General features: G+C 40.1%; 1 protein-coding gene across 3 annotated transcripts in view; it reads left to right on the top strand.

The window, feature by feature from the left end:
- usp9 (ubiquitin specific peptidase 9) overlaps positions 1-21,234 on the top strand; it is a 275,343-nt gene that overhangs the window by 127,099 nt on the left and 127,010 nt on the right. For all 3 annotated transcript variants that reach the window (XM_087992832.1, XM_087992834.1, XM_087992833.1), the window contains 3 exons: positions 13,856-13,986; positions 16,174-16,452; positions 20,129-20,254. In XM_087992832.1, the coding sequence (XP_087848958.1) occupies positions 13,856-13,986; positions 16,174-16,452; positions 20,129-20,254 (536 nt within the window). The remainder of the gene's footprint in view (positions 1-13,855; positions 13,987-16,173; positions 16,453-20,128; positions 20,255-21,234) is intronic.

The following is a 21,234-nucleotide window of genomic DNA, read 5'->3' as shown; positions in this document are numbered from 1 at the left end:
CATTTAAATTTGTTTTGTCATCTCCAGGCAACCCAGCTAATCTAGCTGTTCAACCAAATGGTATTTTGTTACCTTATTCAGAACATTTAATGCTGTATCAGGTAGTTCTGCTAGCTTTTAACTCTAAAAGGTACAGTATCCCATATCTTAACAAGGATAATCTAGGTAATCATAGACCAATGAGCCTGATGTTAGTGGTAGAGAAGTTGCTGAAGATACTGAGCGATAGGATCTATTTGCATTTGGAAGAAAATTGGGCTCATTAGTGATAGGCAGCATGGTTTTGTGCAGGAAAGGTCATGTCTGACCAACTTAATAGAACTCTTTGAGGAAGTTGACCAAGTTCATTGAGAGAAGGGCTATAGATGTCACATACATGGACCTCAGTGAGGCATTTGACAACACAGATTAGGCTGATGGAGAAAGTGAAGTCGCACAGGATCCAGGGTGTACTAGCTAGATGGATAGAGAACTGGCTGGGCACCAGGAGACAGTAGTAGTGGAAGGGAGTTTCTTAAAATGGAGAACTGTGACCAATGGTATTCCACAGGGATCCATGCTGCGACCACTGTTGTTTGTGATCTACATAAATGATCTGGAGGAAGGTATAGGTGGTTTGATTTGCAAGTTTGCAGATGACTAAGATTGGTAGAGTAACAGATAGTGAAGGGGACTGTCGGAGAATGCAACAGAATGTAGATAGATTGGAGAGTTGGCCGGATGGAGTTCAATCCGGACAAATGCGAGGTGATGCATTTTGGAAGATGCAATTCAAGGGTGAGCTGTGCGGTAAATGGAAAACCCCTGGACAAAATTAATGTACAGAGGGATCTGTGTGTTTAGATCCATTGTACCTTGAAGTTGGCAACGCATATTGATAGTGGTCAGGAGTATTGAGTACAAGAGTTGGCAAGTCATGTTACAGTTGTATACTTTGGTTTGGCTGCATTTGGAATATTGCATGCGGTTTTGGTTGCCATGCCAGCAAAAGGATGTGGAAACTTTGTAGAGGGTGCAGAGGAGATTCACCAGGATGTGGCCTTGCATGGAGGGCGTTGACTATGAAGAGAGGTTGACGAGATTAAGATTATTTTCATTAGAAAGACAGAGGGGACTAGATTGTCAACAAAATCAAGAGGTGTAGACAGGGTGGACAGCAAGAAGCTTTTTTCCAGAGTGGGGGATTCAATTACGAGGGCTCACAAGTTCAAGGTGAGAGGGGAAAAGTTTAAGGGCGATATGCGTGGAAAGTTCTTTATGCAGAGGATGGTGGGTGCCTGAAATACATTGCCAATGGAGGTGGTAGAGGCAGGCATGATGGCATCGTTTGAGATGTATCTACACAGATATATGAATGGGCAGGGAGCAGAGAGATATGGATCCTTAGAAAAGAGGCGACAGATTTAGATAGAGGTTCTGGATCAGTGCAGGCTTAGAGGGTCCAAGCGTCTGTTCCAGTGCTGTAATTTTCTTTGTTCCTGAATGGTTGAACTGGTTAGGCTTGTAATTGCATATCCGTTGGACTTATGGGTTTGAGGTGATCTTTATGAAAAACATAACATCTTGAAGCGATTGGAGAGAATGGATACTGGAAGATTTTCTTCCTGTGAGAAAGATTAAAGCTAGGGGATGTGATTGCGAAAGTGTTTCTTACATGAACACTATGAACATGATCACCAACCAGAGAAATCATTATATTTGACTTGGTGTAGTGTAATGTGACAGGGTTAATTGATTTTGGAGGAAAGGCACTCCTACAGAGTTGCATCCATGATATGAATTTTCCATCCAATTTCAAAGAGAAGATTTGGTTGAAGATGAGTATCTAAGAGTTTTATATTATGAAAGTCACAATCTGAAGTCAGCTGTGGTGCAAGGCTTAGTGATAGCTCAAAAGAGATACAGTGGCACTCACAGTAAGTACATTCCTTGTGCAAGCAGAGGATCCACTACTAGCAGATAAGTCAAAAGTTCGGGAAAGAATCAAACTTGAAAAAGCATATTGTACCGAAATAAATGAACTTTGAGGTTATTGAACAGAAGGTAAAGAATGGTAGACGATAGATTATTCAGGACTCAGGACAGGTAGTTCTCCTATAATGCAGTAGTTGTCTTCCTTTGTGACGTGGTGTTCTAGAAAATCATGCAATAGAAATAATGCGACCTATGGGGAAAAAAAGGGTTGGAGGCAAACTAATAAAAATTGAAACAAAAATAGTAGCTTGCCTAACAGAAATGACAGCACAGTCTTAAGTTTTGACTTGTTGTAACTGACCAGTTGTATGGTACTGTATAGTGCAATTTATCAGAATCTTCAACTGATTACTCTGGATTGGCATGCATACTTGCATGCTGCACGACATTCTTGCCAGTCTTTTGATCCCATCCAATGATAACACTGCACAAGTCAGATCCCAGAAAGAAACAAAGATTCAGTCCTTGATCTATGTGTCTGTTTTTTTTTTCAAGTTTTTCGGAGGGTTTCACATCGTGATGCTTGGGGACGTCCATCACTTTATTTTACAAAACCCACCTGATTTATTACCTACCTGATTCTTTGGTGTACCTTTCTCAGATTCTATAACCATCATACTGTGTGTCATTTCCAAAACAGCTCACCACTTCCTGGATTTCCTGGCAGGTGGGACTAGATTGGGTTGGGATATCAGGTCAGCATGGACGGGTTGGACCGAAGGGTTTGTTTCCATGCTGTACATCTCTGATTGTATCTGTGGTGCAGCACCATTTATAAAAAGATATTGTGCATCCAGACAAGCTGTCATTCCTGATCTGCCTGCATGGTTCTTGACATTGACCCTGATGTGGCCAATAAATGGATAATTGATGCCTATCTTTGTGGGCAGGGACATGAAGATGTCGCTGATGAGGATGGCATGATGCAGAGGCAGGTCATTCTTTTTTTCCTCAGCCACAGAAGGCGCCATTCTACCAGAACCATGCAAACCTAGATTAAGATTACCATCCAGGCAGACTCCTCCATCTGAGGGAACACAGAATGTAGGAACATGATCAGTGGCCTGCACTCTGCCAGTGAAAGTGTCACCATCTTCTGTTGATACCTCTCTCACACTCTGTGACTGTACCCACCATTTCTTGCAACATCTTCCCCAGTCATTCTCATTCGTGCTAACATCTGACCCTGACTAACCCTGAATCTGTTGCACATCCTGCTCACCCCCTCAGGACATCTCCACACAGGCACCAAAAGTAAGTCTGTCACCCACCTTTCTCTTCGTCACTCACTATGTGTGGTGTTTCCTGACTCTGACCACTCTGAGCAGCTGACTGACCATGTCCAAGCCCTTGTACTCACTTTTTACAGTTGGTTACCATTGTGATTATTCACTGAAATAGATTTCACGTGAGTCTGCTCTTCAATGCTATCCTTTTACTGTTAATCAATTCCAGTAAATTTTCACTCATCTCAACTCTTAAGTTTTTAAATTAACAGATTGACCCCAGCTTGTCCTCAGGCTGTAAAGACATTTCATGATGGTTCTCGAAACATTTCACAACACCTTCAAGGAGCTCTTCATGAGCTGACTGATCATATGATGCCGATGCGGTCCTCTGTACACTGAAATCTAATTCCAAGGATGAGAATCGCTTAACAGCGAATGGGAGTTCACTTTATCAAAAACAAGTCTGCAATCCACAAATCTTGTTTAATAAACAAGCATTGTAGGGCAAGTACCTGTATATGAAATATGAGCAAAAGCTGGCTAGAAAGGTTACATTGGATAGCAAGATCTTGTACAGGTGTTTAAAAAGAAAAGGTGAAAGTAAAGTACTGCCTTTCTGGAGAGTAAGAGTGGGGAAATGAATAGATAATAAAGGTGAAACCAAATAAATATTTTGCTATATTTTCATTATTGAGGAAAGAAAAAAATTCTCGTACTGTCTATTGGTTGGTGTGGGTGGATGGGTCAGAGGAGGCAGCTAGACCTTTGAAATTATAGCCACTGGGGGAATCTTGTATTGAGCAAATTGCACTTGCAAGTTGACCCTCTCCAATTTCCTGATGAGCTTAACCCTGTGGGTCCTAGGTAGCATACCAGCATCATCTGCCATTTAAAATGCACTTTCAAAGTTCACTAAGGCTGCTTCGACTGCAGCTTCCTAACAGGTGTCTGTTATCATTTAAACAACAAGGGAAACAGATACCTTTGAGCACCACCACCTGCAAGTTTGTCTAAGCCATTCACTATCCAAATTTGGAAATATATCACGTCACTGGGTCAGAATCGTGGAACTTTCATCCCTCACAGCATTATGGATGTTCTTCCATCTACAGACCAAGTTTGTTCATAAAAGCAGGCTCACCACCACCTTCTCAACACCAGCTCAGAATGGGCAATAAATAATCCAGCCAGCAAAGCTTATCGTCAATGAATTTCAAAACGGGAAAGGTAATCTAAACTACTTCAGATTCTGGAAAGATTCTATCAGACTGGACTTCATAAGTACAGCGTTGCATTCAAGAATAGTTTGAGGCAGAAAACATGGAACGACAGGCTGTCTATTTTGGAGAAGCTGTTAGAGTCAGTCACGAAGGAAGTCGTAGCTGCATACTTAGAACAACTCAAGGTAATCAGTCATTCTTAATAAATTTATTGGGAGCCCTTTGAAGGAGTAACGTGGACTGTAGATTAAGGGGAGCCTGCAGATGTACATTACTTGGAGTGCAGAAGATCCCACTAAGGTATTGAGTAAAGAAACAATTTATGGTGTATAAGATAACACATTAGCAAGGATGGAGGATTGACTAACTGACAGAAAACAGTGTGCATAAACATGTCATTTTCTGATTGGCAAGATGTGACAAGTTGAGATCTGTAAGTGTCTGGGCCATAAGCTCAGCTTTTCTCAATTTGTGTCAGTGGCTTAGCCTGGAGGTGTTAAAGCGTGGTAGATGAATTTTCAGATTGTGCAAAATGGTTAAAGTCTCGTATGTAGGACATCAGGAGGATGCAGATGGATAGATAAAGATATTTGACCATTCTCTCAATCTGGCATGTAATGAAGCAAAATGAGAGAACTGCATTTTCTAGTTGACCAGGGATGTAAAACTAGGAGAAATTTGAGGGGGTTGACAGCATGTAGAGAGGATTCAAGATGATATAGATGAGTTGAGCAAATACATGGCAGATGCACTACAACATGGATAAGTGGGGGGCTATCCACTTGGGTTGGAAAAATAGAATGTTGTTCCATTGGGGAGTGTTAATGAACATAGGGAGCAGAGTGGTGTTGAGCAGTCATGCAGGTGTAGCAAGCTATTAAGGTGGCAGATGGTTTGTTGACTGTCATTGTAAGGCACTTTGTGTACAGTAGCAGGAATGTAGCTTTGGTCAAGTGGAATCTGTTTGGACAATTAGAAATGCCAAGGGCAGAAAATGACAGTGGGAACTTGTCTAATTTTTTAAAAACTTATTTATCCATTCAACCTGTTCAGAAATATTATTACATACCTCTGGAGCAGGTAGGACTTGAACCCAAGTCTGCTGGACCAGTTGTAGGGACATTATCACTGTGCTACAAGAGGTCCCCTCAATACCTGTAACCAAGCTATAGTCATAAGGTTGAGAAGGCATTTAACAGGAAATTAGAGAGAACTTCAATCTGTGCATAGATTGGACAAATCCAATCAATAACAATACCATAGTGGAGGAACTCCTGGAATGTTCACGAAATTGTTTTTCTGGATCAATTGATTGAGGAAGCAACTAGAGAAGAGGTCGTCCTAGACTGGATATTGTGTCACGAGAATGGAATTATTGGCAATCAAGCTGTGCAAGTCCCCTTGGGGGCAACTGAACAAAATATGATAGTCGTTGTTCGCGCTCCCTTGGTTCAGGGATAGTGTCACGCTTTATGAGATGAGGATACAGAATCTAAATATGTGAAACTGTGATGGTATGATAAACTGGGGACATTGCCTATTCAGTCATCCCTTTAGGTGATGACAAAATTAACGGAGCATCTGCAACAGTTGTTCCTTTCTATCTGACACAAAAATAAAGCTGCATTGGTGGGCAAACCATTGATCCAAAGAAGGGGATTAAGAATTGGCTTGTTTCCACTGAAGTGTGGAAGAGTGAGGGATAACCTGATTGCAGGTGGATGTGGAAAGGAATTTCCTCTTGTCAGCATGGTTTCATCAAGGGGAGGTCATGCCTGACAAATCTCCTTGAATTCTTTAATTAGCAAATTAGATCAAGGAGAGTCAATGAATGTTATCTACCTGGACTTCAAGAAGGCCTTTGACAAGATGCTGCACTGGAGGATACAGAGTAAGATAAGGGCCCATGGTGTCAGATGCAAGATGCTAGCATGGATAGAAGCCTGGCTGTCTGCAGAAAGCAGAGGGTAGAGATAAAAGGGTCTTTCTCAGGATGGCAGCTGGTGACAAGTGATGTTCTGCGAGGCTCAGTGTTGGGACCACAATTTTTCACTTTTTGTATTAATGATCTAGATGAGGGAACTGAGGACATTCTGGGCTAAGTTTGCACATGATGCAAAGGTAGATAGATGGACAGGTAGCATTGAGGAGGAGGGAAGGCTGAGATGGATTTGGATAGGTTAGAGTGGGCAAAGAAGTGGCAGATGGGAGTACAACATGATAAAGTGTGAGATCCCGCACTTGGTAGGAAGAATAGAGGCATGGACTACTTTCTAAATGGGGAGAGTTCAGAAGTCTGAAGAACAAAGAGACTTTAGAGTTCTAGTCCAGGATTCTCTTGAGGAAAACTTGCAGGTTGAGTCAGTGGTTAGGAAGGCAAATGCAATGATGGCAATTATTTTGAGAGGACATGAATATAAAATGTGTATTTCTGAGGCTTTATAAGGCTCAAACCAGACCACATTTGGAGTATCATGCGTCGTTTTGGGCCCCATATTTCAGGAAGGATATACTGGCCCTAGAGCATGCTCAGAGGAAGTTCACAAGAATAGTCCCAGGAATGAAAAACTTAACACATGAGGAAAGTTTGAGGACTCTGGGTTTATACAAGAAGGATTGGGGTGGCGGGTTGGGAATCTAATTGAAACATCGAATATTGAATGGCCTGGACAGAGCACATGTTAGGAAGATTTTCCATTGGTAAGAGAGACTGAAACCAGATGGCACAGCCTTCAAGTAAAGCAAAGATCTCTTAGAACAGAGATGTGGAGAAACCTCTTCGGCCAGAGTGGTGAATCCATGGAACTCATTGCCATAGAAGACTGGGGAGGCCAGGTCATTAAGTATATTTAAGACTGAGATTCTTGATTGTGAAGGGGATCAAGAGTATCGGGGCAAATGAGGTTGAGAAGCTTACCAGCCATGATTGAATGTAAGAGCAGACTGGATGGGCTGAATGGCCTAATTTCTGCTCCTGTGTCTTAGTGAAGTTTGTGCTTACTTCGGGAGAAAGGACTTTCCTTTCACCATCCTTCTACTTAACCTTGATATTATACCTGGGCATGCACTTCATTGCAGATAGTCATCTAGAAGTTGAACTTTTGTTTTTCACCCTAAGTAATTCCTCACTCATCCAACCATTTGACCAGCTAGCCAATCAAATTTAAAATCTTCACGCACCCATAGAACATTTACCGACTCAGTCAACTCATGCAACTAAGCCCCTCGATCACTGAAATCACAAGCAAGGATTTCAGCACCTTTGCATTGGTAAGGATAATTGACAACTTGTAGGGTGAGGTTAGAGAATCAATGCCAATTGGGAAAATGTTTGGCTTGTGCATGGTTTTGCAAGATTCCTTAGTGTGAATGCTCAAGTCGCAGATCGTTGAGTGAGCAAAAACAAATTGGCGTTACAGAACCCACTATAGATGAGACAAGTTGCATAATTCTCCAAGGAGAACTCTCCACAGAGAATTATAGAATCATAGTCATATAGCATGGAAACCCATTGATCCAACTCATCCAGACAGGGTTTCACAAACGCAAATGGTCCCATTTCCCTTCGTTTGGCCCATATCCTTATATATGGCCCCCTTACTTCTCAACCTTTCTTATTCATGTATCTTTCCAAATGTCTTTTAAATTATGGAACTTTACCTGCATCTACCACTTCATCTGACAGTTCATTCCACATACAAACCATCCTCTGTGTGAAACAGTTGCTTCTTAGGTCCTTTTTAAATCCTTCCCCTCTCAAGTTAAACCTATGCCCTCCTAATTTTGAATGCCTCTACCCTGGGGAAAAGTCCTTGGCTATTCCCTGTATCTTTGCCCCTCATGATTTTATAAACCTCAAGCTCACCCCTCAGTCCCTACGTTCCAGGGGGAAGAAATCCCAGCCTCTCCTTTTAACCTGCCTTCCCTTCCCGGTAACATCCTTGCAAATCTTTTCTGTATCTTCTTCAGTTTAATAACATCCTTTTGTAGTGTAAGTATAATCTCAGCTTCATTTTGTCCAAAAAATAATTGTCTCCTGAAAACTTTTTTCTTTTCCCATTTCCCTATTCTCATTTCTAACAAATGCAAGGAGCACTGGGCATATTCTCATACCTGAAAGTGTCCACTCAGCTGCCACTGCTTCATTTTCCTTTCCCAGAGTCCACCAAGACAAGCTTCATCCCTCAACTCCCACTGCCAGGTCCTGGAGCTGTCATTTCTCAGTCATGCCTACTGCTTGATCCCGCACTTTTTAAAACTCATTTTGAGAGATCTGGGCATTGCAGGCTGGCCAGGCTTTATTGCCCCTCCCTGTTTGAGAACGTGGTGGTGAGCTGCCTTCATGAGTTGCTGCAGTTCATGCATCATTAACCTACTCTATACCACTTAGTCAAATAGTAAAACACTGGAATAGTGAACCCCAGTTGGTAGTCAGGACCCCCCACCAAAACAAGACATACAAAGGTAATTCATGTGGTTGGTCTTGTATTGCTTTGCTTTGCTTTGCTCCTATGGTTGCATGAAACTTAGTTTTGCCTTTCTTTTTGAACTATGTTTTTGAATGGCACTTGAAATGCTATACTAGTTACACTGATTTATGATCTGTACTGTTAACTTCACAGAGTTTTTAAAATCTACATGAATATAAAGTGGAGAAGGCTGAGCAGTACATTTATTGCAGGCCCCATATAACCTGTAGAACTGAAAGAGGCTTTCTACAAGTTTAGTGTGAAAGGCATGTCTTTTGCACAGTGATTTATGAAGTTATAGCTACTTACCAAGAACTTTACAATAAATCAAACAAAAATGGATAAAACAGACAAAATAATGCTGGATCCAATGAAGATGAGCACATTCCTCGTCTCTCTTACTTTCAGTATAAGCTGGCTATGAAATTTTATTTTGATATGCAAATACATTGATGTGGGACTTATTTAGCCCCAATTTACTTCAGGGAAGTAAGTAGTTAAGTTAATTGCTCGTCAGTATGCTTGTGTAATGGCGATTTCATGTCCTCAGCTCCTCAAGTATGAACAGATTGGCCAAATTGATCATCTTTGCTTTGTGTCTCTTCCATTGGGAAATTTTTTTTGTTAAAATTACTTTGTTTCTGGCTTTTATCTCTATCGTGATCAAGTCAAATTTTCTATCTGTATACCAACATTTACCTTTGTTCAAAACTATGCTGAATTAATTGTCTCCGTATGATTCTTCAGCCACTTAAAATCGTGAAATTCCAAGCTACTTGCCATATTTTGTGCAAGTGCTCTTTCTGGGAGAATTAACACTATCAATAGCTTTTTGCTTTAAAATATTGTTGTATTGCAAGATGGTTACTAATAACCTCTAAGTTCTCGCTACACAAAGTTCCTTAGTATCTTTGCTCTAACAGCTAAGTTCTTGGATTCTCAGCTCTGAAGCAAGGTTGCAATATCATTTTGGAACTTTTCCTAACGTTGCTCTGAAGATTGCTTTGATCAGTTTTGTGCCTCACGATGTGGAAACTTAACAATTTGTCTCCCCATCAATTATTTAAATGTGCATTCTGTATGTGTGGGTTTATTTGTGCCTTCCTGCTGTTTCTGTTTGCAATTAGCTATATAATCCTATATATTACAATGTGGAAGTGCTGATGAAAGACTGGGGTGGACAAAATCAAGTCACATGACACCATCTTATAATCCAACAAGTGTATTTGAAATCTCAACTTTCAGAACATAGCTCTTTCATCAGGTGAATTGAGTGAGGAGCGTGCACACAGAATTCATAGACAGATCAAGGGTAGAGAGATCAAGATGATACAACTGGAATGTCGAATAATAACTCTCTGAAGGTGACCAAGACTGTCAGACGGTCTGAGTGAAGTGTCAACAAGTGAGGGGCTGGTCTGTAATCCGATTAAGTGAGGCAGAGAGATAATTACAAAAAATTAACTAGGTAGTGTTGGAGACAAACCGAATGACTGGAATAACACAATAGGTATGAGTTGCATGCCAAGGGTTTAACCAGAGTAATAAGTAATCCAAAACTGTATAAACTAATTAATTAAGATAGAGAGATCATAATTTATCAAGGTGGCGGTGTCAAAGCAGGACAGTAAGAAAGATTTTGCAGATACAGAGCAGTGTGATGGGGTGACACTTCACATGACATGAACACAGTTGAGGCTGTTTTCATGAATATGGAACTTGGCTATCAGCTTCTCTTTGGTGATTTTGGTGTGCCATGGAGGACGCTTATCCGAAGATCGGAAGCTGAATGTCCTTGATCAACAAGATAGTCTCTACCCCTCCACTTCTCGTCTTCAAACAACTACCAAACCTCAAACGGGCCATTTGCGGCAATCTACCCAGCCTTAAGAACAGCATTGACCACAACACCACACAACCCCGCCATGGCCACCTCTGCAAGAGATGTCAGATTTATTGACTTGTATACTGCCATCACGTGTCGGAATCCCATCCACCATTTACACAGCAGATACTTGTAACACGGGCAGTATTGTTTATTGCATTTACTGCAGGCAAGGATACTCTGAGGGTTGGTATAGTGGTGAGACCACGCAAACATTTTGATGATGGATAAATAGACACTGCACTACAATCACCAGACAGGAGTGTTCCCTCCCAGTTGAGGAACACTTTTGTGGTCAAGGACATTCAGCCTCCGATCTTTTGGGGTAAGCATCCGCAAAGTCAGCCTTCTTGATCAACCACAATGCAGAATCACTAAACAGAAAATGATAACCATGTATTCACAAAATGGCCTCAACCATGATATTGGGTTTATGTCGTGCTACATGTGACTCCTACCTTAATTAGTTTTTATAGTTTTGGATTACTTATTACTTTGGTTACCCTCTCGGCATGCGACTCTTATACCTATCATGATGTTAAATCATTTGGTTTCTCTCTAGAACCACCTGATTTTTTTTTATTTTTGGTAATTTTCTCTCTCCCTCAATTAATCTGACTATAGATTATCCCTTTGCTTGTTATTCAACTGTTGACATTTACACTCTATCAAAAATTCTTAGTCACCTGCAGAGAGTCATTGTTTGACACTCCACTCACACCAATTGTATGATCTTTTGATCTCTCTGCCTGTAACTTCTGCGTCTGTGCGTTTTTCTCTCTCACCTTCACCTGATGAAGGGGCTGCATTTTGAAAGATTGTGATTTCAAGTAAACCTGTTGGACTAAAACTAGTGACTTCTGACTTTGTTGTATATATCACAGCTAACTTGGTATGTTCACTTGATAGGAGTATAAGTAGAAACTCAAACTTCTTGAGAAATATTATCAGGATCGGTGTTCCAATATCAATATACTTTTGCAGGTCAACATCCCCAGTATCAAGACAGAGTATATTTAATTAGCTGTGTCGGCTGGGCCACATTTTCCACATGTTTGACACAGGGCTTCCAAAGCAGGCTCTGAGCATCAGCATGGCAGGTAGTTACCACGAAGGCAACAGAATCATTTTGAGGATGGTTTGAAACCTCATTGAAAAGTACAAGATCCCCACTGACTCATGGCAGGGCATCTCTAGCCTAAGAAGCAGCATTTATGAAAGTGTCAACTGTTTTGAGCATCTCATTTAGGCCCTAATGGAGGCCAAGTGAATACAGCGCAAACAGTGTATATCCCATAGATAGCAAGCTCCAGCTGTAGTAGTATTGGAATATTTAGTCTCCTTTGGAGAACAGCTGAATGGAAGAAAGTCATCCTTGAGCATGAGGATCTGCCCAAGAAGAAGAAATGGGTGCTTATCTTTGCGTGATTGTTTACACAGATGTCCTATGATAAGTTCTTCCAGTCTTAAATGGGAAAGTTGTTTTGTCTTGATGTTTTTAGGTTATGGTACTCTATCTAGACTTTGTTTTCCACCATGTGAATTCTGATGCTACTATGAAAAATATCAATTGCTTGCTTAGGTTTTCTCAAACGTTGTCGTCTTAATGAAAGACAGCAATCTGTGCTCTATTCTTTATGGTCAAGTATGGATGAAAACTCCAACCCAATGCTAAAATAATGTAATTGGAAACTGTTTCACTTAAAGTAAATTGTATCACCTTAAAGTGACAAAATCCTTTTTATTGAACGGTGTTTACCATGCCGAGATGCGCCTTGAAAAATATGGATCAAAATGCTTGTACATAAAAGACTAGTGAAAGGGAGTAATTAATTAGATCATGTTTCCTTTTTATTCTTATGTAGTCTTTTTTTTCTTTGCTTGCACACTATTCATAATCTTGAAAGTAAAACACATGTTCTTAGCAGAAAACAACGACTTTAGTCCTAATGCCAGTTGTGTTTTTGAAATAAATTGAGGATTCAAAGCCCCGATTGTATTCAAAATACATGCAATTATTTTGATTTCACAATTGAAACCGTTCACTTTGCTTTATACCCCATAACAGAATTGATGAATTTTTAGTTGTAATTTCAGGGGCAAAGGGGGAAGTAAAATGGAATTCAGAGGCAGTTAATTGTTTGGAAGCTTATTGTGAATGTTCGTTTAATAATGCTGGTTAGATATTAACAACGTATTTGTATGTATTTGAAATGTTTTGCTATCTGCCGTGTTGGAAGATGTCACACCATTCTTTTGAAAGTACGTATGTTAACAGAGCACAACATTTGCATCATGAACCGGTTATGTAATTGAAAAGCTGCTGACCGGGCAAAATAAAAGTGAAATTGTACATGATAGATTAGAAGTTGAATATTGCTGAAAACTGGCATTTTGTCAAAAGCTTTTTGTGCCAATTTGCAAGAATGTCAATTTTTTGAAAAAATCATGTTTAATACTGTGAGCGAGCATGCTGATTGGTTGCCAAGTGGACTCTGGTTAGGAGAGGCATTGTTATCGAGAATACACATTAACACTTAGCTGCCAGGCTCTGTTTAAATTTTTAACTTGGCACAGTGACTCTGGTCAAGGCATTGTCTTGAGAAATGTTTGTTTTTCCCCTTAAATGGGTATTCTTGCAAGTTGTCCTGAAGTTTTTTTTTCCTTTTTGTCTACTCCAGTAAAATCTTTTCACAATTTTTAGTAGCCCTTATATTTTGTATACTATAAGAACAGTTTCAACTTGCTCCTTTCCGTATAAGTGAATTCATTTTATGCCATGCCATTTCTCTGTCTTGTCCTGTTCATGAAGGATTTGGTGTATAACTAAGGGGTCATCAATTGATGGTTTTTCAGTAGTGTTTCTAAAATCAAACTGATTTATCTGTCATCATGTGGTATAAATTCTTCTGATCATTAAAGTTTTGTGTTCTTGAATTTGTCCTGATGAGTGCAAGATGGAACCTTTGGCTCTTTCCAGCTTATATTCAAATAAAGGAAGTTTTAAAATATTAAATCAGGCCACTTTTCTTGACGATGTTGTCATATTTTGCATAATCTTACATTCTTTTGTTTCAGATAACACTACAGTCGAAAAACTTCGTGCTATTTGCTTGGATCATGCAAAGCTCGGGGAGAGCAGCCTCAGTCCAAATCTTGACTCACTTTTTTTTGGACAATCTGCCTCTCAAGTGTTATACCTAACTGAGGTGTGTAATTAGTTATTTCAAGTTGTAGTACAGCATTATGCAAATAGTTAAAATTTGTATTTGTGGAGAGGATGGCATGGGGAAAACTGAGACTGGTGATTTGAATGTCTTTGCTGTGACCTGCTTTGGGGCAAAAAAAACTGAGCAGCAGTTAGATTCTGAAGTAATTCAATATTTGACTAGAGAAGGTTGTCTGATGAACCACATGCTGTTCTATGGACTCAAACATTATTGGAAAACCAAAGTAGGCTGAGGACAAGGACTTCATGGGAGACCAGGGTGGAAAATTATTAAGACAGGTGACCAGTAGCATTGGGTCATGCTTGTGAACTGAATGAATGTTGTTCTGCATAAAGATCAAAACATATGCATTTGGGCTGCTCAATGTAGAGACAACTATTTTGAAAACTGTGACAATTGCAAACAAAATTAAAAACAATAAACATTGCTTATGTAGCAGCAAGTTAGTGTATTTGGGTCATGGATGATGAGGCAAGACTTGATAAATGGGTATTTTGTATCCTTTGGTATCCGATAGGAAAGCACTTTTGGTCGTCTTGAGGAATGCTCCTTGAAATGCTGGGAGGGATAGCGCAGATGTATTACTTAGACTGGAGATGACATTGTCCAGAGTCTGTTGAGTTGGGGCATGATAGATATGGGGAACCCTATAAGGATTGAGGGAAGGGAAATGGAAAGAGCAGAATTTTAGTCACTGAAGGGGCAACCTTTTTCATGCAGAGTGTGGTGTGTATATCAAATGAACTGCCCAGGAAGTGGTGCAGTTACAACATTTAAAGGCATCTGGATGGGTATATGAAGAGGAACAGTTTAGAAGGATATGGGCCAAATGCTGGTAAATGGGGCTAGATTAGGTTGGATATCTGGTCGGCTTGGATGAGTTGGACCAAAGGGTCTGGTTTTGTGTTGTACATCTCTTTCTCTCTGTTTGAGAGCCCTGTTAAACCATTAGACATGGGGGAAATCCTCTGTTGAGGAAATAGAGAAACCCTGGTATGAAAGATTGTGTCATCAAAGTAGATGAGGCATTAGAAAACTGAGAATAGACTTCATAGGAAACTAGGCAGAAATGGGTACTGCAGGTGCTGGAGATTAGAGTCCAGATTAGAGTGGTGCTGGAAAAGCACAGCAGGTCAGGCAGCATCAGAGGAGCAAGAAAATCTATGGGCTTTTGCCCGAAAAGTCTATTTTCCTGCTCCTTGGATGCTGCCTGACCTGTGCTTTTCCAGCACCACACTAATCTTTGGAAATAAGCCAAGGAACTTTGTCATTGAGGTAGCTTTTGGGTGTTGAACATTATTGATAACCTGATCCCAAAAATGGTAAGTGGTTACAGTTGAAGAAAAGCGTTGGAAATGGACCATGTGAAAGCAAGTAAAACTAAAAGCATAGTTGATACTTTCCAGTTCAGGGCAAGAGGAGAAAGTAGCCCTGATGTAGGTAGTGAATGTAGATTACATTTTTTAATCGTATAGGTTCTTGAAATGTTATTGATGAGTGCAAGATGACAAATGTAATCCTGTTATTTAGGAAGAGAGAAAGAGAGAGAATGGGCACCTTCAGCTTGAAGTCAATAGTGAGCAAAGTCATGGAATCCCTACAGTGTGGAAGCAGGCCTTTCGGGCCATCAAGTCCACACTGCCATCTCGGAAGAGCATCCCACTCAGGCACACCTGACTACCCTATACCTGTAACTTGGCATTTGCCATTGCTAATTCACGTAACCAGCATGTCGTTGGATATGAAGGGCAACTTAACATGACCAATCCACCTAACCTACATATCTTTGGCCTGTGGGAGGACACCACAGTAGACACCGGGTGAATGTGAATGTTTACGCAAACAGCTGGTTGAGGGTGGAATTGAACTCTGGTCCCTGGTACTCTGAGACAGCAGTGTAATCACTGAGGCACTGTGCTTCCCCTTTTTAATGGATCTTTGAAATGAGTTGCAAGTCAGCTATATGGTTTTGAGGAATGAAATTATAATGTTGAATGTTGATCGAGTCCTTATTTTGTAACTGCATTTTTGACATGGCATGATGGGCATAAAAGCTGGCTTATCGATAAGGTTTCAAATTTAGAGCCTGATAACTAAATATTGATACTTATCTGCAATGAAATTTGGATTTGAATTGTATATAAAAATACTTCTCTTCACTTACAGGTGGTGTATGCTTTGTTAATGCCTGCCAGTGCACCTTTGGGAGAAGATGCAAGTGATTTCCAGTACAACTTTTTGAAAAGTGGAGGTGTATTCCTTGTTCTTGGCATACTAACCAGGAATAACTTTATGCTAAATGCAGACATGGAGACTCGAAGGGCTGCGTATCTCAATGCATTAAAAATAGCCAAATTATTGCTCACAGCAGTTGGATATGGTCATGTTAGAGCTGTGGCAGAAGCATTTCAGCCAGTTGTGGAAGGTTCCAGTACTGTTTCACCAGTATGTATCCTTTTTATGATGCAGAATTCTTGATAAACTACTGTGTTATATTGTGTGTAAAAAGCCAGATTTTCTTAATGTTAAGGACATGGGAGGTGTTAGCAGTGTGAGTTGTCTCATTGCTGATTTCGTGAATAAGCATATATTAAACCTGCAGCCAGTCAGTTTGAAGTTGTGATCTTTTTGAGAATGGGAAAGTTTAATGATTATTGTGTGGTAGTTTGATCTCATCTGAATTACTTTAAAGATATGGATTGTACTTTATTTTCTAATCTAATTTTACGTGTACAGTTCTTTTCATTCGAATCCTAGAATGTTTATGGAAGCATTCATTTGGCTTGTCATGTTTGTCGGACTTCTCCTCTGTCTTGCCTGTAATTCTTTTTATCCATGTTATTAGCCAATTACCTTTTTGCAGTCATGACTGAAAGTCTGAATCTAACAATGGGGTATTCCAAATCCTAACTGTTCATTATGTAGCAAGATTTTATTTGATGTGAGTGGCTTGTTACCCTTGCAACAGTGGGAGCTGTTCCTCTTTCTTTTGTCCAGATCTCCCACATGATTTTGAATACCTCCATCAAATCCGCTGTTAACTATCTTAAAGGAAAATGTGATCAGCTTTACCAGTTCGGACTTGTAACAGAAGTATCGTTTATCTGTGCATTAATTCTCAAATCTTTTTGTGCCCACTTCATATTATTCCTCAAGTGTGAACTGAACTTGGTACTTTTAGTTGAAGCCCACCAAATGTTTCATCAAGATTCACCATAATTGCATGCTTATGTAAACTGTGCCTTTGTTTATAAGCAGCAGGATCTTGCATGCCTTATTGACTGCTTTCTCAATTTGCCCAACCAATTTCAACAATTCATGCATGCCTATCTCCAGATCCCTGTGCACCATCTTTAGAATTGTACATGATACTTTTTTAATTGCGGTTTCTCATTCTTCCTTTACAAAGGTACCACTTTATGCTTTTTGCATCGAATTTCATTTACCTTGTGTTTGTCCATTCCACCAGGCTGTATTATCTTGACACCTGTGTTCTGATCCAAGTTCACAGTAATTTCAAGGTTTGTCGTCTGCAAATCTTCATTCTGTGCCCTGCACACCCAAGTCTCTATCATTAATATATATCAAGAAAAGCAGTGGACACAATATATCTTCCTGCAGTCCAAAAACAAACTGTTTACTGCTAACCTTTGTTTTCTATCACTCAGCTAAATTAGTATCCTTATTGCCATTTTTCCGTCCATGGGATTCAACTTTGTCGCGACTTTAAATACCATTTGCGAAACCATGTACCCTGTTCAACTTCATTATCTTCAGCAACCCTGATTACTTCACCAAAAAACTGAAATCAAATCAGATGCAATCTCCCTTTAACAAATCTCATTGTCACTATTTCATTAGTCTCCATGGGTCCGATGACTTTTTTTCCTGGATTCTGAAAGTTTTCCAAATGCTGAGGTCAAACTAACATTGTGCTTAGCCTTGCATCATTCTTTTGAACAGGTTGTGTATTTGGCATTTTTCCAGTCTGAGTGCTACTTATATTTCTAACAAGGGTTAGAAGATAATGGCTATCAGTTTCACAGTTTCTGTTCTTTATTTCCCACCATGTGTTCAGTCCATCTTATTTGATCCTGTCATCTTGATTTATCAACTTGTCGTGCAGCCATTCCTTTCAGATTTTTTTGTTTCAATTTTTAACCCATTCAAATCCTAGGTTGTCCCCTTTTTCACCACAGCTTTGATTAGATTAGATTAGATTACTTTGTGGAAACAGGCCCTTCGTCCCAACAAGTCCACACCACCCCGCCGAAGCGCAACCCACCCATGCCCCTACATTTACCCCTTAGCTAACACTACGGGCAATTTAGCATGGCCAATTCACCTGACCTGCACATCTTTGGACTGTGGGAGGAAACCGGAGCACCCGGAGGAAACCCACGCAGACACGGGGAGAACGTGCAAACTCCACACAGTCAGTCGCCTGAGGCGGGAATTGAACCCGGGTCTCTGGCGCTGCGAGGCAGCAATGCTAACCACTGTGCCACTCATATATCAAGTAGTTATTTGGTACTTTAGCCATGCTCTCTCCATGTCCCAAGCTTCCATTTTAATCTGTTATTCTTAATCCTTTGTTTCCCTTTTTTTATTATTAACAGAAGTCTTCATATCCTCTTTGACCACAGGTGAGGTCACAGAGGATGGAGAAGAGCTAATGCTGTCTCACTTTAAAAAGGGTAACCGGGATAATTCCAGAAAATTACAGGCTTGTGAGCCCCTTGGTGGTGGTAGGAAATTATTGGAAAAGATTCTCAAGATCTATAAGCATTTAGAAATGAATGGACCAATTAGATAAACAGCATGGTTTTGTGCGGGGGAGCTCATACCTCACTAACTTAATTGAGCTTTTTTGAGGAGGTGACAAAGATGATTGAGGGAAACGCGGTTGATGTTGTCTACATGGACTTCAATAAAGTCTTTAACAAGGTCCCTCATCACAGACTGGTGCAAAAGGTGAAGTCTCATGGTATCAGGGGTAAGCTGGCAAGATGAATACAGAACTGCCTTAGTCATAGGCAACAGAGGGTAGCAGTGGAAGGATGCTTTTCGGAATGGAAGACTGTGATTAATGGTGTTTCACAGGGATCAGTGCTGGGACCTCTGTTCGTGACCTGCAAAAATGACTTGAATGCACGCGTAGCTGGTCTAATTAAGTTTGCGGGTGACACAAAGATTGGTGGGATTGCAGATGGTGCGGAGGATTGTCAGAGGATACAGCAGGATATTGATCTGTTGCAGGCATGGGAAAAAAATGGCAGATGGAGTTTAACCCAGACAAATGTGAGGTGATACATTTTGGGAGGTCAAGCGCAGGTGGAAATTATACAGCGAAAGGCAGAACCTTTAGGAATATTGATATGCTGAGACATCTGGGTGTGCAGGTCCACAGATCACTGAAGGTGGTAAAACAGACCTATGGCATGCTTGCCTTCCTTGGAAGGGGCATTGAGTATAAGGATAGACAAAGCTGCAGCTTTATAGAGTTATGCTACTCTTGGAATATTGTGTACAGTTCTGGTGACCACACAGCCAGAAGGATGTGAATGCTTTGGAGAGGGTACAGAAAAGGTTTACCCAGCTGTTTGAGGCAAAGTTTTTTGCACAAAGGGTGGTGACTGCCTGCAAAACACTGCCAGAGGAGATGGTGGAAGCAGACACAATAGCAGCATTCAAGAAGCACCTGGATGAATACATGAATAGGAAGGGAATAGTGGGATATGGATCCTGTAAATGAAGACAGTTTTAATATGGAAGGACAAAATGTATTGATGTAGGTCAGGGATGAAAGGCCTGTTTCTGAGCTGTGTTCTTTGTTTTATCCAGGTGCCTACAAAAGACTTCTCAATCTCTTCCTGCATTTTGACCTTGGTGCTGCTCTTATTTCTTTTTTCGCTTGCCCTCTGAAAATTTTATAATCACTGGTTCTCATTTGTGTTGTCAACCTGATGTCTCATATTTAACTTACTCTTGTTCTATAGATGGCAGAATGCTCAATAGATTATATCATTAGTTTGCATTAATGTTTTTTCTTTATTATTTCAAGATATTAGGATGTCCCTATTCCATATTTTGTTCAGGCTCTCTCTTTATTTTTAAACAGATAAATCATGCTACTCATAGTCAGGCTGTAGTTCTACAGAATGCTCTGCATAACATTCCGAACCCTACTTCAGAATGTATGTTGCGAAATGTTGCCATTCGTCTGGCACAGCAGATTTCAGATGAGGTTAGTATGTTTGTCTTCAGGGTTTGTTGGTTATAAATGTTGAAATTGTGTGACCAGAATCTTGCTTATTATTACTTTGTTTCCTATTGATTTAAAGAAATTATCAAATGAACATTATATTTAATTGTATATAAGTTTTCTGTGAATACTGTGCAGATATTGCTTCATTTTCCAAACCAGGTGAGGAATTATTTTCCACCCACGTAATGCTGATCACAAAACTGTCAATGTTGCCAAACACCACTCTTAGCCAATACGAGGTCAGATTCCAAGTGAGTCTTTTGCATATCTCAGCGTATAGAAAATGCGATCCATTCAGTAAATTGATATTTATTTCTGTTAACACAGCAACATAATGCTACTTTTCCTCATGAATAATTAGACTGAGAAATACCAGTATGAACACCAGTATAAACAAGTTTTAACTTAATTAATAAATTATGATTCTGAATTCTCCATTTGAGCTGTCATCCATGGATCAAAACTGGTTCTTACGAAGCTTTCCTGTTTTATCAGAGTGCCAGATTTCTTCAATGGTTTTATTAATTCATCAAGCCTTTGGACCCTAGTAAATAAATAGATTTGGTTTCTGAATAAATCTAACCCATCATTCATTTATGTTAAATGATAGACGCTAATCAGCATCATCCTTTACAATGAAAAGAAAGTGATATACTTTGCTTTGTTGAGGAAAAGAAATAACAAGGGCATGTCTGCAATATTTATCCCATGAGCATCTAGTTTTGTTTGTATTTCCCTTAATTGTCTTTGAGCTCATCTTGTTGGTGAGGACCCCCTCTCCACCCTTGTGATGATACTGTAGCTTTAAGTGGTGTGTTATGTCCTGTTTTTTAAATGAAGGAACGTTGAGGGAGAGGTACCGAGTAGTCTGTTCCAAAGCAAGAAAGTAGACGACTCGTGAGGCCTTGGAGTTTTTCAAAAGTTGAAACCATAGAAGCAGCATGAATGGGTAGGGTCAA

The sequence above is a fragment of the Chiloscyllium plagiosum genome, unplaced genomic scaffold (genome assembly GCF_037043375.1).
Source record: "Chiloscyllium plagiosum isolate Xiang-an unplaced genomic scaffold, Cpla_swu_hap1 HiC_scaffold_12, whole genome shotgun sequence".
In the NCBI taxonomy this organism is placed as follows: domain Eukaryota; kingdom Metazoa; phylum Chordata; class Chondrichthyes; order Orectolobiformes; family Hemiscylliidae; genus Chiloscyllium; species Chiloscyllium plagiosum.
The sequence above is the reverse complement of the archived record's forward strand: the minus strand, read 5'-3'. Positions and strand labels throughout refer to the sequence as shown.